This window comes from Sciurus vulgaris (assembly GCF_902686455.1).
Source record: "Sciurus vulgaris genome assembly, chromosome: X".
Classification (NCBI taxonomy): domain Eukaryota; kingdom Metazoa; phylum Chordata; class Mammalia; order Rodentia; family Sciuridae; genus Sciurus; species Sciurus vulgaris.
In genome coordinates, this window is record NC_136471.1 from 99824901 (window position 1) to 99843193 (window position 18293).

The 18293-nt window shown below is 38.3% G+C and overlaps 1 protein-coding gene across 1 annotated transcript in view; it reads right to left on the reverse strand.

The window, feature by feature from the left end:
- Positions 1 to 9769, reverse strand: part of MAOA (monoamine oxidase A) — a 70502-nt gene extending 60733 nt beyond the window's left edge. The window contains exon 1 of the mRNA XM_079123494.1: positions 9509 to 9769. Within this exon, the coding sequence (XP_078979620.1) occupies positions 9509 to 9620 (112 nt within the window). The 5' untranslated portion in view covers positions 9621 to 9769. The remainder of the gene's footprint in view (positions 1 to 9508) is intronic.
- Positions 9770 to 18293: the final 8524 nt, after the last annotated feature.

The window sequence follows — 18293 nt, forward strand, 5'->3', positions numbered from 1 at the left end:
AATTCAACAGACTGGCTGTCTAGACAGTTCTAATTTATTTGATTATTGTTCAACATTCATCTTCACTTTAGATAAATGGGTCTCACCTAAGTTAGGGAATGCAATTATCCCTTAATTCATTATTTGCCCCCATTCTTTCATTGAAACAGCTGGCATTCTACTCAGCTGTACTCATATTTTGCATACTAGGACAGGCTCTAGTTTAAAGTCATAGTTCCCAAAATGTTTTATAGGACATTAGTCCTTCAGCAATATGCTTCAGGAAAAATATCAATGATGTTGGGAGACGTTACACTGCTTCTCCTTCTGAGAAATTCCCAGAGGACACTGGTACATTAAAGGCCCTGAGAAGTCCTGTAGGGGGAAAAAAGACTAAGCTCAGAATTTTTCCACCTGCAAGGGGTAGCAGATAGCTTTCTGAGAAATGATGCCTCAAAACACACTGATATGTATACACCATTGGGAAAAGCTAGTTTCATCTCTTATGATTACTTGATAATTATGAAAATAAACTCCAATAAGCAGGGTCCTAGGTGAACTATGCCTACAGCAAAAGTCAAGAGTGTTAGAGCAAAGCTTTGGCATAGCTATAGCTTATGTTCTGCCATCTCACACAGTTATTCTGTAGTCCTAAAAGTGACATTTTTCTTCAACTCACCCAGGAATGTGCATAGAGTTCATTGCATAATACATTTTAAACCTCTCACAGGCTTCAGACTTCCATTTCCTTTTTTTTTTTTTTTTTTTGCAGTGCTGGGGATTGAACCCAGGGCCTTATGCTTGCAAGGCAAGCATTCTAACAACTGAGCTATATCCTCAGCCCTCCATTAAATAATACATTTTAAATTAAATCTTTATTATTTAGTGATGTCCCTGGCCAACAGAATTCTTGCATATTGCACATTGGGACTCTTGGAATGAATGCTACAAGGACAATAAAAAGTATAGTCAAATATCAACACATGTTTAAGTTTTCAAGGCAATGTTCCCAAAGCAAGAAAGCAGACAGCAAAACCCAAAACTTTTATTCACAGTCCATAGTGAGCACTCAATTGATGAATATTGAATGAATAAATGCAGGCAACACAAGGAGAAGTCTTTAAGTCATAGCTCACAGCAGCTAACTCATTTAATTTGGAAATGGTCACCTTAAATGTCATCTTCATTACATTTCAGAATTTATCTAAAATCAATGACACTACCATCAAGCATTACTTTCTCCATGATATACTTTCCCTATTATTTCCTCTAGGTAGAACTACTACTCCCTTCTCTTTGGCCCCATGGAACTTCTGATCCAACCTCAAGTAGAGACTGAGTATCCCTTATCCGAAATGCTTGGGCCCAGAAATGTTTTAGATTTTGGATTGTTTTCAGATTATGTTATATTTGCATATACAAAATGAACTATCTCGAGGATGGGACCAAAGTCTAAACAAAAATTCATTTATGTTTCATATATACATTACACACAATGGCCTTCAGATAGTTTTATACAGTAGTTTCCATGTGTCTGCTTTTATTATAACCTATCACATGAGGTCAGGTATAGGAGTTTTCCACTTATGACATCATGTTGGTGCTCAAAAAGTTTCAGATTCTGGAGCATTACAGATACTTTGAAAAAAAAATTCTTTGGGAAAGTATGTTTTGGATCTCCAAATTAGGGATGCTCAACCTATACTAACAATACTTCAGGCTTATAGCTAAAACCAACCCATGCTGCATAAAGGGGTACTGTGTCTCATATAAGTCATGGATAGACAAATGGGCTGACCAATAAATTAGAGAACATCCTCTGACCAAAATTTCCTCTTCCATGTAGGTCTGAATTTTGTCAAATGCTTTCAATGGTCAATGATATTTCTAAGCAAATACAAATGCATATTAAATCATAAATGCATATTTAACATCAATGACTTTAATATACAAAAATCTTTACATATCTTGGGAAAATACTAAAAGTAATCAATTGTAATCAAACACAACAGTCTTCTGTTACCTTTACCAATGTTTTCTCCCTAAATTTTTCTTTTCAAAACATGTTAGGCTCTTCTCTTATTTATTAAGGGCTTATTTAAATTAAAAATATAGGTCCCTTAGTTTTTGTCTTGAATGTTTTGCCTGTTTTCATCATGGTCTATTTCATTACCAGTAACTGTCTCATGATGTAATAATCTTTTTAATTATTTTTACCACTTCTATGAAATCTCAGTTTTGGCCACAAATACTATACTAAACGGACAGTGACGATGAAGAGGTTTCCAGAACATAAGATGTTGACCTAGAATGGAGGAAATTCCATGTGCAAAACCATGCTACCTTTATTTTTTTTTTAGTGAAAAGTTCTAATAGCTTTCATCAGATTTTCAAAGGAGATTTTGCTCCAAAAGATTAAGAATCACTAATAAGAGAATGAATCAAAAACTATTACCCTATGTAAATGTATGATTACACAAATGGTATGCCTCTACTTCATGTTCAGAGAAACAAGTTGTACCCCATTTGTTTACAATAAAAATAAATTTTAAAAAAATATTACAAAAAACGAATCACTAAAACTCTTAAACCTCTACATATTATCCTAAACATACTAATTTAAAAAGTAAATGAATTCATCACATGAAAATCAGTATACCTTATAGGGTACCCCATATTTTTAAATTTAAATGTTCACAAAGAAATGACTCACAGTGTAATATAGCCTAATATATAAATTACAGTTAAGCAACAGTTACAACATTTATGAGCATCAAATCTCAAAGTAAAATATAATAATGTTTAGTGTAGATCTATGGATATGCCTACAGGGCAAATCCAGTGAGGTGAGGAATAGATAAAACACTATCCTGGTAGCCAGTATTTTAGGGGCCCAAGGTCAAGTTATGTCATGAAGGCTTTTGTGGCATTTGGTAATTCATTTACCCCTCTGAGCTTCCAGTTCAGTCACTTTGATCTCTTATGCGCAGACATTCTGTGATCCTTGGACATGGTTTATGTGTAATTAACTCAACTCTCAAAGCTTATCTATCATCTGGCATTTAAGTTCTTATTGACACTCTTACTTATTCAGTCAATTAAATATTGTTAATAACTGAAACTTTGTTTACTTTGGCCTAGCAACAACTAGAAAAGGGCTTTTAAATAAAAACACAAAGAAGCCACCAGGAAGGTGTGAATGAGTACTTGTGTAGAGAGTCAGGCACCTGATTTAAGTTAGTGGAAGATGTCAACATGTGAGATGATACAAATCCTTTCCATAATGAAGCATGGAAGAAAAAAATTGTTGAGGAGAAGGTCCGAAAAAGAAACCTTAAGATATGAACCTTGATGAAGCTGACTAATTACAAAAAGAGAAACCGGAAAATATGTCACATATAATTTAACCCAACTTCTTAAACGACAAAACAATGACACAAAGACTTTAAATTTGCATAATACACAATGATAGATGACAATATAACAGGGAATAGGTCACCCAAAGTAAAATACAAATTGCTGGTAAAAATGTAAATTATTTGTGACAATAAAGTGAAAAAAGAGTCCTAAAACTCAACTTGTCTCAAACACAACATTTAGAAAACGTTTTGATGCATTTTATGAAGTTCTAATCAAACAAACCTAAAAACGAAAAAAAGTTTTAACATTATGAAATCTATTCATCTCATATATACAAGAATATTTTTTAGGTAAATACTTATTAGGCATATTTTAGAAACCACAGGGCTGAGTACTCTTGCAAGCCCCTGTATGTGATATAAAACTAAACATAACCCCAGTTTTTCTGGGTATATCTGAGACCAAACACTGCAAGATTTTTCATATGTTAAAACATTTTTATGTCCTTACTTCACAGATTGTATGACCCAATATTTGATGATAATGGGTTCCCACATTTCTTTTTCTCCATTATTGGTCTCTGTGATCCATGGGATTATATAGACTTAGATCTACTATTAAAAAGCATTTTTCATATGAGCTGAGAATTATGTATATATTCAAATCAATTAGTACTGGCTAAATGCTAAAATTGCCCATTAAATGTCAGATCTATTCAAAACTCATTTGACCATTAATATTTTTTAAAAACTCAGAACCCAAAGAAATGTAATTCTTGTATTCTTTGTTCAGTATAAAATAGTTTACAAAGGAAAGTAAAAGTCTCCTGGATTATTTTTAATGAGAAAAATACAAAACTGGGGCAAAGTGTTCTAAAAGACACAAAAGTAATTCTTGGTCTGCACTGAATTTCAGGGGATCCAAATAACTAAGTCATCAAAAATTAGTACCACTTTAAATGGAAGTTTTTCTTAATCAATGTAATAGCACACAGCATGTACTGCCAAGCTCTGGGTTAAAATGCCTAAAATGGTCCTAGCAGAAATGAGTGATTTATTCAGCAAAAAGGAAAACTGTGGTATGTTGTGGACTCAATTGTTGAAACTAAGAACATGAGTCGTTCTTCTTGGAAAATAGCTTTTCTGTCTCAGATGATGAGAAAAATTCAATCCTTGCTGGCTTACTACATCACTGAATTTTGGGCAGTTAGTGCTTTCAATTCTTTTAGTAGAGCTCAGCTTGTAGACAAAAATAAGTGGGGGAATTCTATTGCTTAGACACTATTTGGACACTAAGAGCACTTTATACAAGACACTTTTTGCAGATTTTTTTTAACTCCAGTGTTATGACTAAGGTGTTTTCACTGTGCCTTTGTTAACTATTCACAGTTTACACTGGCACAAAAATCATAGGCAGAGTTGGCACACCAGGGTCACCTCAATAGCTACCAGGATCACATCTGTAGAGGCAGAGGAGGCAATTCTTTTCCTTCCCTGACATTTTTGCCAGGGGCTTAAATTAAGTTCCTGTATGACTTACACTCTCCTGACTTACCAGTACTCCTCCAATCTCTCCTGTTTGGTATATCTTTTTTCCATCCTCTTATTCCTACCTGTTAAAGTCCTACTTCTCTTTTAAGGTCCCTGGACTTTGTTCATATTCATAACATTAATGTCTAATTCACTATATTCATGTCAATTATTTGCCCACTTGATTACTTCTTCCAAGAGAACAGGGGCACTTTCTGGGCAGTGATGCTATTTACTCATCTTTACCTCTATCCCTGTGATCTAGCCACTGCATAGGACATGGTAGCAGCTCAGAAATGTCTGAACAAGTTCAGAAGTCAGAGCTATTGCTACTTGTAATGAGTTGCTTTGAGGAATAGAACATTCACTTTCCCTAGATGTGTTCAGAGCTATAGTCAGATAACCATTAAGGAGATGCTGTCAGGATTAAAATCTTAGGTGATCAGACTAGATTGCTTTTAAATTCCTTGAGACTCAAGGAGTCTGAAATTCCAAACAAACCCATGAACGATAATATGCATTGTCCCTGAGAGATGGGCTTTTTTTTTTTTTTCTCTTTTCCTTATTTCTCTCTTTAAAGAAAGCCATCTCAGAAATTCTCAGTTAAGAGCACATATTAAAAATCTGCTGGAGCTGCGTTTGTAGCTCAGTGGTAGAGCACTTGCCTGGCATGTGTGAGGTACTGGGTCTGATCCTCAGCACCACATAAAAATAAGTAAATCAAATAAAGATATTACGTCCATCTACAACTAAAAAAAAAAAAAATCTGTTGCTGGTCTTTTATTTGTGGCCACTCAGCTCCTGAGGAAGAACAAGCTTCTCACCTTAGTGGCTCAACCACTATCCTTAAAATAAATTAAGAAACAAGAGACAGAAAATAAGTGTAAATTGTTAAGTGCAGATTACAAGTTCTACAAGGGGGGGTTGGAGTTATTAGGAGCCAGAGTGATCAAGGAAAGGATCTTCCTCCAGCTATTGCAGGATGGATAGGATATAAATGAGCAAAGAGAAGAATTTCCACATTATGATCAGAGAAGAATTAAGAAAGAAAAACACACGGAAGGCATGAAGGGAAAAAATAATCATAGTGTGGTACTGAGAACAAGAGGAAGCATGACTAAAGTTAAAGTCCAAGTTGGGGTAGAGTTAGAAATGCTACTTGTCTAACAAAGTGGGGGCAGATAATTGGGAACATGGAGGGACCTTGAGAGGCTGGTAATAGGAGACCACTGAAAGTTCTGAGCAGATGAGCAAGGTGATAAAAGAAGTGTTTAAGGTAAGTCAAGTCTGGAAGAATACTACATGCAAGATAGATGTGAAGGGAGAGGTATTACTGTAAAGAGTGACAACTGGGAAGAGTATCATAATCAGGTAGACTTCAAGGGTCAAAATTCTGCCCTGGAGATGGGGGTAGAGGAATGGTCACAGGGAAGGCAGAAGAGGAATAGCCACAAAGAGAATCTAGACCTGCCAAAAGAGTATAGGAGTGTTGGAAATATACCTCTGTGTGCTTAGTGTGTGCCAGACTATGGGTTTGATCCCCAACACCACCAAAAATAAGGGGGTATAGAGAATGAAAGAAAAGGATGTGTGAAGAATAATAGAAAGGATGGTAGTACCCCTTTTCCCCCCTAAAACGAACCAAAGAACTAAGGAAGAGATGCTGGATTGAAGGGCATGGTAGCTTTTGGATGTGTTCAATCTACAGTATTTCTAAATATCCAGGAAAAGATACTCTAAAGGAGTTCAGAGAAAGAAAAGGATTCAAATTAGAGATGTAAGAGCTTTCTATAGATAAGACAATGCTGAAGTCCTCTAATATGAAAGAGAGGAAGAGAATACACAAGAGCCCAAAAGCGAGGAATCACAGAACCTTGGTCATTTTAAAACCAGAAGTTTGCAAGAATATGAACTCAGTTAAAGGAAGGGAAAAGAAACAATCAGTGTGATATAAAAATTCAGAATTTGAAAGTGTCACAAAAAAACATGAAAAAAGTTTAAAAATGCTTGGTGATAGTTAATGGATGATGGATAGGGGCCAGAGTATGTTAAAAAGAAACTACTCTACTAACAAATGAGCAGGGCTGTTTCCCCTTTCAACTACTAACATAGTATATGAAATTATTTAACTGGTAGATGGACATAAAGAAGGGTTTTGTGACTATAAAACACATTCCATTTTATCCTATTAATGATATAGGAGATATAACAAGATATGTATTTGTACAAAGATAGTTATAATTTTGTTAGTGTGAATTGATTTTGAGTAATATCATTTAGAATATGTACTCTTCTGAGTGTTACATTATAGGAATGACACTACAGATGCTAAGTATTGGTCGTATGTTATAAACGTATGGGTAAAATATCAAGTGTTCAAGTCTCAACTAAAGTTATAAGGAACACCCAAATGCATTTAAAACCTACAGCAATGATTAACTCATGGTATATGGCCAAGCACACACAAAGAGGATGTGTTTTGAAGTTCACAGGAATGTATGGGAAAAATGCACCTCACTGACTCATGAAATACCCAATCTATGTTGGGACCTAACATAAGCCAGACTTGCATCTACTTTTATTTTAGTTGTGAATCATCTGGGAAGACACTGCAGACAGAAAACAATGTTTCTGGTCAGTTTGGGTATTAAAATTACTCAGATCTGACTGATGGAGATTACATTAGAGAAAGCCAAGTGCTTTTCCCACTGTCACTGATGGACAGGAAGCTGAACTCTGGAATAAGGGCATGAACTACTGTGAGAAATAGAGAAATGCCCTCTATTTCTCCCAAATGGAAATGAACAAATTAATAATAACTATGAGCAGATCCCAATTTTGTGGGGTCTTATGTAATTTGAACATTCTCTTTATAAAATAGAAAGCAAAATTGTGAAAAGAAGTTTCATTATGGAACTTGTTATTTATTTAGCACAAGACAGACAAGAGACTTCACACTGTAAGACCATAAAACGTAAGGTTCATTAGCTACATGCTAAATCCACATCCACTAGTGACCAAGTATTGGGAGTCAAGTGTGAGAAAGGAGAAAGATCAAGAAATCAGGCAGAGGAAAAATAAAAGACAAAACTCTTAAAGGAATACTGGAGACAAAGAAAAAGATAAGAATAAAATCCCAGAAAGATTCCTAAACTGTGTGGCATGTAGATGGAAAAGGAGACAGAACTCCTAATCAATTTACACTACAAATTATCTTATTTATTTTCCAGTGATCAACAATCATATTGCTTCTGGATGCTTTCCTAGAAGGACCAGGTGTTTGGAAATACCAGTCAACAAGTGTTTGCTAAAGGAGTAAATAAATAAATAAAGATGAAACAATAGAAATTCTCCCTTTTCTTACTCTCCACCAGAATCTGCTATCCTCTGATGCTACAACATAAATGCATGTTTTTTCTTGAACTGGATGGAATTGCAAAACAACAGTTCATGTCAGTTTCCTCTCTGTTGATCAAGACTGTTTATCCTGACCAGGCGAGTCAAAAGCTATCTGTATCCGAAATTAATATATAAATATGTTCAGTCTCATCAAAAGATCACACATAAAAAAATGGCTCCTGTTGGCCACCTTATTTACTCCCTCCCACCTTTTTCCCCCTCTTTCTAAATCAGATCCTGTAGGTATATCTGAAATTATTAACACCTGGGGGGAGGGGACAGGTCAGTGTGGGATTCTAGCTAGGACTGAAACAACACAATCTCTAAATTCCAAACATTTTGCCAAACATAAGAATATATATGGCAATTTAATGTATCGATTATGATGAGGCTTTCAGGGAGATACAAAAATGCACTATTCACTTGATCAACCACAAACCCAAGCCAGATCCAAGGGACAAAATTCAAGTCAGTAAGGGCTCTTAGAAAAAGAAGGGCACAACCGGCCCTCAGTTTCAGCTTCATAAAGGAATTCCCTTTGGGCAATAAATACCCTCCACCTTCCTGTAATTTCTGAAAAAAATGGCAGTAATAGGTTGAAACTAAGAGTTCACCCTTCATTTTATTTCTTAATTTTACCTTTTCCTAAAGGATTCTATCTCCCTGTTCTTCATCTACCAAATTTTCTAAGGAAAAGTGCTTCAGAGAAGAGCAGGACTGGACTACTACTACTACTACTACTACCTCAATACTACAGAAATTCGTAGTTCTGTTTAGAGCAAAGGATGTGAAATCAGTAAGGCAAAGCAGTCACCTCAGGAATTAGGAGTGAGGGTCTTAAATGGGAGAAAATCAATCAGTCACTTCCCAGCTAAGCTATTTGATCTCCTGACAGTTATTAAACCTGTCTTCACAAAATCTGTTTTGTGAAATCAGAGCAAATTTGGCACCCACGGTAAAGAACTGTTGAGGACTGAGAAAATCCAAAAATGTAACTGCACAGCAAGAGTTAATTAAATATTAATATTTAATAGTAGTAAAATAATTGTGCCTCCCTCCCCCAGTTCACACCACCAGCAAAATGGACCCAACCCCCATTCCCACTTCGTAGGATTTGGAGCCTGGCCACAGTTACACTCTCCCAAGCACTTGAGAGACCCCCAAACACCACAGTGATAATGCAAGTCCCCCACCCTGGGCTCGCCGGGGCCCCTCAGGCCACCGTTTTGGTCCACACTGACCTGAGATGCCGCCTCCTATCACGACTACGTCGAACATGTGGCCTGCAGTACTTGCTTTCTCCCGACTCGCCATGCTTTGGTTGATACTCTCCGGAGGCGGAGGCGTGGACATAAGAGTGGGGACCTCCGAAGACCAGGCGGACCCTTTTACCCCCTCTCTCCGGGCGTCCGGGGGCGGAGCCAATCTTTCTACCGATACCCAGGGGTAGGGCAGTGAGGGCGGGGCGGACCCTTGTGCTGACACTCCCGGAGCGCCCGGGGGCGGAGCTGATCCTTCCAGAGATACCAGCGGGGAGCCGGGCGCTGAGAACGGGGCGGTCTCTTGTACTGACACTCGGGGGGTGTTATTGGGTACAGGAGGTATTTGTACTGAATTCCGGGGACTGCTGAACGCTGAGGGCGTGGCGAACCCTTGCACCGATATTTGGGAGGTGTTATTGGGTGTCGGAGGTCCTTGAACCGACATTTGAGAAGGGATATAGAATGTACGAGGTACTGGTATTGGTAACCAAGGATAGCCGTCAAGAGAGGGCGTGATGGCCCCATGTACTGACCCTTGAGGGGAGTTATTGGGTGTAGGAGGTGCTTGTATCGACATTTGGGAAGGATTATTGGATATAGGAAGTCCCGGTACCAATACCCAGGGATAGCCGGACATTAAGGTCGGGGTGGACTCTTGTAGCGACTCTCGGGGGGTGCTGAACACTGAAGGTGGCTCGGACCCTGCCACTGACACCTGGAGAGAGCTAGGTATAGAAGTCAGGGAGGACCCACGTACTGACACTTGGGAGGAACCCAAGGGCAGGATAGTTTCTGCTACCGATTCCCGGTGAGTGCTAGGGTCAGGGTTGGAGGCTGGAGAGGCCTTATCGAAGGTGTTTGACTGACTGGCAGGTGTGAGGACATGATCCTTAACCCCTTGTGCGCTGAAGCTCCAGAGGTCAGCCTTAGAGTTGTTAGTTCTCTGGCCAGAACTAGTGCTGAGGTGGGAAGGCACACTGGAGCTCCAGGACTGAGCAGGGTTCTCGATGGACACACTAGACTGGGCATTAGAAAGTGGTTGGGAGAGGGTCCGCCACTCGGAGTGGGTGCTGTACTCGGAGTTGCTCGAGCCTGAACCAACGGTGGGGTCTGAGTTCTGGACCTCGGTAGGTAAGACCGGGACTTTGGGAACCAGCCCCGCCTCACGCCCCCTTTCGCTGCCGCCAAAGCCGCAGTCTTTGCCTCTGCCTCCGCCACCGCCACCGCCACCGCCGCCGCCGCTGCCGCCGCCGCCGCCACCGCCACCGCAGCCGCCGCCGACAGAGGTGGCCAAGCCATAAGCGTTCATGGTTCTTGAATTCGCGGGACGCTGGCAGAGGCGTCCTGCCACCCCTAACCCTCCCCTACCGGCGCTTGCCTTGTGGGCCCTGCTGTCACGGGTCAGTGCTCTCAGAGGCCGGGAGGGCGAACCCAGCCCATTAGGAGGCGGGGAGATGAGGCGCTGGTGTGGCCTAGCTCCGCCTTCCCCGCCTGCCCGCCGCGGCGCGCGCGCGGGGAGCTCTGCCGTTGGTAGTGGCCAAGCGATACCACTGCGGAGGGGAGGGCGATGGCCAGGCGAGAGTAGGGAAGTGGGTGTAGGTGTGGCTGCGTGGGTTCTTAACCTGTTGCTTTCATTGCCACATTTCAATTAATAGAGATTTGGGCAGCAAAGGTCTTGGAAAATCAAGTATCTGAAAGAAAAGAACGCAGAGGGTAGGGTCGCGAAACCACCGCCTTGGCTGCACTTGGTCTGTCCTCTTTGTGATGTCACTTAGGGCCAGGTGAGGTCTGCGCAGCCGTATGCTCTCCCTGGAGAGGGGCGGGGTGGTGTGGAAACTGTCACTTGGAGGAGACCTGTTAGTTATTATTGGTTCTTTATGTTTTTCCCCCCCTCAACTTGAAGTGCTTAATTGAAACCAGTGGGCAAGAAAAATAACTCAGCTATCACAGACTAAGTGGGACGGCAATATAAAAGTGAAAGTCGAAGGATGGCTAAAGCACAGAAACAAGCAGAAAACGTGTTTCCCCATTCTGAAAGTGATATGTAGTGCTTACACTTTATTGTGCAGTCACTCTTCTGTCTTGCTAGTTTTGTCTCTTTCTTAAATTTCCACTTTTTCTTTTCCTACAAAACTGAATTTGTCATCACTGGAACCCTCAAAAATAGATGAAAGAATGATATGAATTCAAGGGTAAATGATGAGTACTCCAAGAAGTTAACTAGATATGTGCTCCTACCTATAAAAGTTTATCCTAAAAAAGTTTCTCCTGCCTGACCACCCTCATTCTGTAACAAAAATCTTGTTGAACAAGCTGGAAGAAATATAGATGTAGTATTTATCCTTATTTAATAGCTTTTACCACCTAGAAAAGGACTCAAAACTCTGAACTAAATTGGGATCATTTTTATCTTGCTAGACTGAAACACTGAGAGAGGAAATCATAGATCTAAAGAAGTCAGCTCTTTCTGATGTGATTCTGCCCACTTCTCTTCTTATTTATGTTGCTTTCATTTTGTTTTCATTCAAATATGTGATTTCCCCTATTGCTAATGCAAGGTACTGGAGATATGTAGGCAACAGAAGACAGAATCCATTATTTTTTCAAAAGTCTAGTAGAGGAGATACTCAACCACAGACTTGATGTGTAAATACAAACCCTAACCAATTGGTTATGTTGGAAAAATCCATAGTGATAAGAAAATGTTAGGGTGTGTTAAAAAGGGAAAATTCTCTAGGCCAATTATGTCCAGGAGAGCTTTTGTGAGCAAAGAAAAAGCAACAAAAATGATTCAGGCAACTCCCAAAACCGTGCAGGTTTTGACAGCTCCAACCAACAAAGGAATCAGACAGACTTCATTAAAAATAGAAGTGAGTCATAGAAAACAACCTGAATGGCTATAGCCTAGTGAACCAGTCCATTGGTTACAGTTTAACTAGTTAATTTGTTACAGTTTAGTTACTTGGCTACAGGGCCGCCTGCAACCAACCAAAATCCAGTTACTGTGATTAAACTCTATATTGGTTTGGTCTGTTGGAAGCAGTGCGGTGCAGGTACCTGATTCAAATCCATCACCTCCGTAAGTTAACAGGTATTCTGACCGCACTGGAAATTACCTTTGGGTGAGGAAATGTAGAAATATTCTAGAAAGAGGAAACAATGTGAACAAAGGACCTGTGGTAGAAAGAAGCATGGCTCATTGGGGTAACTAAAATCCAGCCAGTGAAACTATGGTAGACAAGGCTGCTGAGGGCAACTGAGCTAAGGTAAGACCCTTGGTCTGGAGCTAGGAATATAGCTCAGTGGTAGAACTCTTGCCCAATATACACAAGGTCCTGGATTCCACCCCAACAGTGAAAAAAAATCCTTTATCTTTATCCAAAGAACACTGCAAGATTTTTAAGTAAGTAGTTATGCCCAGATTGAGTCTTGAAAAGATCTGGCTTCCTGCCAGATGAATAAGGGGCAGAGGGAAGCAAATAATAAATAGAAACAGGGAGGCCGAAGTTGGGAATTCTTCAAAGAAAGAGGTAAAAGTGTCATAGACTAAGGAGCTTTTTGGAAAAGGCTGCCTAGCACAAGTGGTGCCTTTTAGTTCAGGGTGCACCCAACTCTCAGAGCTTGCTGGGTGGAAGCCAGGAAAATAAATACCCAACCTTCACATCCTCCCTCCCTCCAGTCTTCTATTGATTCTATGCATAGACCAATCCAACCCCAAATTAGATGACAAGGAAGCCCATTGATGTAGTTCATACAGATCAACCATTAGGGGGTAGAACAGAGGGGCAAAGGGAAGTGAGGTTGAAGGAGTGCTGAAGTGAGGTTTAATGGGCAAATGGATATAACTTAGTGTAGTGCCTGACATATAGTGATTATGCAATACATATTCACATTTTAATTTTTTAAAGCTATATTATATAATCATAGCATGTATTATTATTTACTCAATAATTATGTTATTTTTATTTAAATTTTATTTTCAGATAGAATCTTGCTAAGTTGCCCAGGCTGGCCTTTAACTTATGATCCTTCTGTCTCAGCCTCCTGAGTTGCTGAATTACACAAGTGTGCTACTGTGTGCAGCTTCCAATAGTCTTTGCGTTAGTTGGCTCTCAATTGCTGTGACAGAATGCCTGAAAAATCAACTTAAAAGAAGAAAATATTTATTTTGGCTCACAGTTTCAGAAGTTTCAGTTTATAGTCACTTAGCTCCATTGTTTCTGAACCTGTGGTAAGGCAGTGCATCATGGGGAAATGCATGGCAGAGGAAAGCTCTTCACCTCATGGTGGTCAGGAAGCAGAGAGAAAGAGAGAGAAGAACGGAAGGAGGGACAAAGAAGCCTGGGACAAAATATATCTTTCAAGGGCACAACCCCAGTGACCTACTTCCTCCAACTAAGCCCCACCTCCTGAAATTCCAATAGCCCATTTAGCAGTTAATCCATTGATGAGGTTAAAACCCTCATGATCCAATTACCTCCTAAGACCCACATCTCTGAACACTGCTGCATTGGGAACCAAGTCTTAACACATGAACTTTTAGGGAACATTTCAGATTCAAACCATAACAGTCTTTTTAAAAAAATTATTTATAGTATTCATATATATTCTTTCCACTAATACAGTCATATATTTAAATGAATTTAAAACTTATTTAATTTAAAACTTATTTCAGGAAGAATCCTCTTGATTAATTTAGTTGAGATGATGATGTTTTCTAAACATTAATTTGAGTAATTTGTATTTGACAGCCTTATTTAACATCTTTTTAAACAGGTCTTCATCACCAGAATACTTACAGGAAATTGTTTTCTTTATCCATAAAACTAAGAGATTTTGTGAGGATAATGTATGTGTGTTTGAGCATGCATGTGTGTGTGTGCGTGTGTGAAGGTAGTATAAATTCTGTGACTTTTAAATTTTGAGTTTTTTATTAATCCCTATGACAGAACAGTTTTCTTCTACTCTAACTTGAATTATTATCTGTATTTTAAGTGTTTGGTTTCTTCCTGAAAAACACTGATAATTATTGTTATGCTTTATATCTTAAATGTCTGCCATAGTCCCATATGCTAAAGATTTTGTTGCCAGCCTGTGGCACTATTAGGAGGTTGGGCCTAGTTGGAGGAAATTAGGTCATCAGGGTGTGCTCTTGAGGGGTATATTGGGACCCCAGCCTCTTTTTGTCTCTCTCTTTGCTTTCTGGCCACCTTGAGATGAATAGGCTTCCTCTGCTATATGCTTCCACCATAATTTATGGCCTTGGCACATATACATAAGTATTGGAACCAAGCGACTATGAACTGAAACCTCTGAAATAGATGAGAGTGGGATGCAAAGGGAAGGGATGGAAGTGATATTTCTCTGCATATTCTTCTTAAAATTGTGCATCTCCCATTAGGGAATCTTTGTGGGCTTAAACAAATCTTCAGACCCTCAAAACTCATGGTATTTGACATCATTTTGCTCAAAGTGATATAGAACAGAAACCACAACTTGCTAGCAGTCCAGTGGTCAGTGTTTACCTTCCATTGGTGTCCTTGGGGCAGATCATAGAGTTGTCCAAATGGTGAACTGAAGTTATTCTCTTTAGTCTCCCAAGTGGTATTTTGATAAAATAGAACAAGATTCACATCAGACAAGTGTGGAACCTAGACTGTTAGCAGACTTATACCACAAGGGAGGTAATAATTTTTATAATTCCTCATTTATAGTATCTAGGGATCACATTAAAACTCACTACATTAAAGGAAGACCAAATTTATAGTTGATTCAATTATTTATAATTTTTTAACTGACTCCCAGTCCAGATACTACTTCCAATCAAAGGGCGCATGGTTGCCATAAGTAATGTTGACTAACAAAATTGGAACCACTTGAGTATCAAAAGAAATTATGAAGCCAGGTGTGGTGGTATATGCCTGTAATCATAGCTACTCAGGACACTGAGGCAGGAACATTACAAGTTTCAGGCCAGCCTGTGCAACTTAGTGAGATGAGACCCTTTCTCAAAATAGAAAATGAAATGGGCTGGAAATGTATCTCACGGGTAGAATATCATTGGGTTCAATCCTCAGACTTGCAAAAAAAAAAAAAAAAGAAAGAAAGAAAAATAAATAAGTTAAGAAAGCATACAAAGAAAGGAATTAAAATAGAAAGCTCTTATTTATAGAAACATATGAGTCAGTTAATGTAGAAGAAATTATTTTTTAAAAAATCACTCTTGTAATAATTGATTGGAGCAAGGATTCTCAGTAGGTACTGAAAACTTCAAAAGATTATGGGGAGACAATTTATTCTCAAGGTCTTCAAGTATCACTCCATGGATTATTTTATTAACTATAAAGGAAAATATTACTTTACAAATAAGAGATCTGGCAGTCACCTCTTGAACCAAATGATTCAACTTCAGATTACTAGTCATCACTAATCTAATATGTACTTTGATGTAATGCAATAAGTCTACAACTACACTTATGCTGTAATTCACTAGAAATGTTTAACAAATATAATCACAAGGAAACAGATCTAGAGATAAGATATTTTACAAAACAGCTGGGCTTTCCAAACTTAATATTGTGAAAAACTAAAAGGCAAGAAAACTGTTAGAGACTAAAAGAATAGGTCTTGGAGTTTAACTCAGTTGTAGAATGCTTGCCTAGCATAAATAAAGGTCCTGAGTTCCATCAACAGAAAAAAAAGATTAAGAGAATAAAGTGATATGGCTAAAGACTATACGTGAAACTTGATTTGTTGGATTCTGGACTGAAAGATTAAAAAGCAATAGATATATGACAATTGAGGAAATTTAAATATGAAGTGTACATGAGATATTTTTGATTAGTGTTCATTTTCTTAAGTTTAAAATTTAGGTACTGCAGTCATGGGGGAGAACATTCTTATTCTTAGATACAGGTTGAAGTTCTTTGAGGTAAAATATCATAAGTACGTCAACTTATTTTAAATAATTGTGGAAAGATTCAAACAAATAATCAAAATGTGACCACACACATAACACACACACACACAATCATGAAACAACTGGTGAATCTATGTGGAGGGTATATTGGTGTTATCTATGTGGAGGGTATATTGGTATTAAGTAAAATTCTCCTTTTATCTCTTCTACAGGTTTGACATTTTTTTCAGTATTAAGTGTTGGGGGGAAATCAGTTCAGAGGGAAAATATTTCAAATCAAAAATTCTTTATCAAGATTAGTTATTAATTATGAAGGCCAAAGAAAGTCATCTTCATACAAACAAAAAAGAAAGTTTACTTATTTTTCTGAAAGGGAATTTGAGGAAACGCTCCAGAAAAAATGAGACTGAAAACAAGGAAGATTGTCTCATGAAAAAACTATCTAGAAATCCAATGAAATAATCTGAGTGACCACCAGTCATCAGTCCAGAAAGTAAATAGGCCAATTTATAATTCAGTAGACTCTAAGAATGGAGTGACTTCCCCATGGAGATATAGAATAAGTAAATTTGAAGACATTAACACTATGGTAAGCAAAAGAAGGGAGTTCAGAACACACTACCTTAAAATATTGCACTTTGGCATTTGAGAAAACAACTGAGGCAGGAAGGTCACTCTCACTTTCCCCTTGCCATTTACCTGTGAAGCAGATCATAAGACCTCCATTCAGGTGGTGCTATCTTTATACCTGAAGGAAATGCCCTTATCTTCAAGAATATACAGACAGAGGGGAGAATCTGAACAAGCAGATCTTGCTACCCCCCATGTTTATTACCATTACATCACCCCTTTTGTTCTCCATTTATGATTATCTACTCTTAGTCAAATTTAAGCATAAAAATACACGTTTACATATTTATTTAGGTCTTACTTTCTGAAGACTCCTGTGTAAAATTTATGTTAGAAAAATGTGTATGCCTTCTCTTATCAATCTGTCTTTTGTTATAGGGGTCTTGGTCATGACCCTAAGATGGGAGGAAAAATATTTTATTTCTTCTAAAGAAGGCAATTATTATCCTCTGAATTAAAGAAAGTCAGGGCTAAGGGTATAACTCAGTGGTAGAGTGTTGTTTGCCTACCTTGCATGAGGGTTAGTTCTCCAGCAATGGGAAAAAAGGAAAAGTAAAAAGTGAGTCAGAGAAGCAAACAAAAATGTGGTACTACTGAGCAATTTGTTACATTTGAGAAAACTGAATCCATTTGATCTCCACACTAAGCAAATTCTCCTTTTTGTGGCACGGTGATCATGACCTTGAAACCAGAGAGAAGAAAATATTGCATAATTATGCCACACTATTTGGCTCTACAATGAACAGTGTTTTCATAGTATTATGAACTGGTTTGGAGGGAAAATAAATCCTCTCATATGTTGCTGACAAAAGTATAAATTGCAGTAATCCATTTGAGGGTAAAATAGAATTAAAACCATAAAAAATATGCCCTTCAACCTAGTAATTGAACTTGAAGGAATTATCCTAAGGAAATAATTACAAGAAGAAATTTAGCTATAAGCATGTCCATTGTTATGTAAGTGACCAAAGGGGATTTGTTAAATTCCTTTTGGTTTACCCATTAAAAAATGATGACTGTAACCACAAAATGATGATACATATTTTATTCAGGAACCATCATGGCTGTCAATCTATTGATTCGTTTATGAATTATTTATTAAGCACCTTTTCTATTCTAGGCACTGTTCTGAATATCATGGATATATATTAGGGGTGAATAGATAGTCTCTGCCCTACAAAAGCTTAGATTTGGGGGCAGGGAGTACCAGGGTGT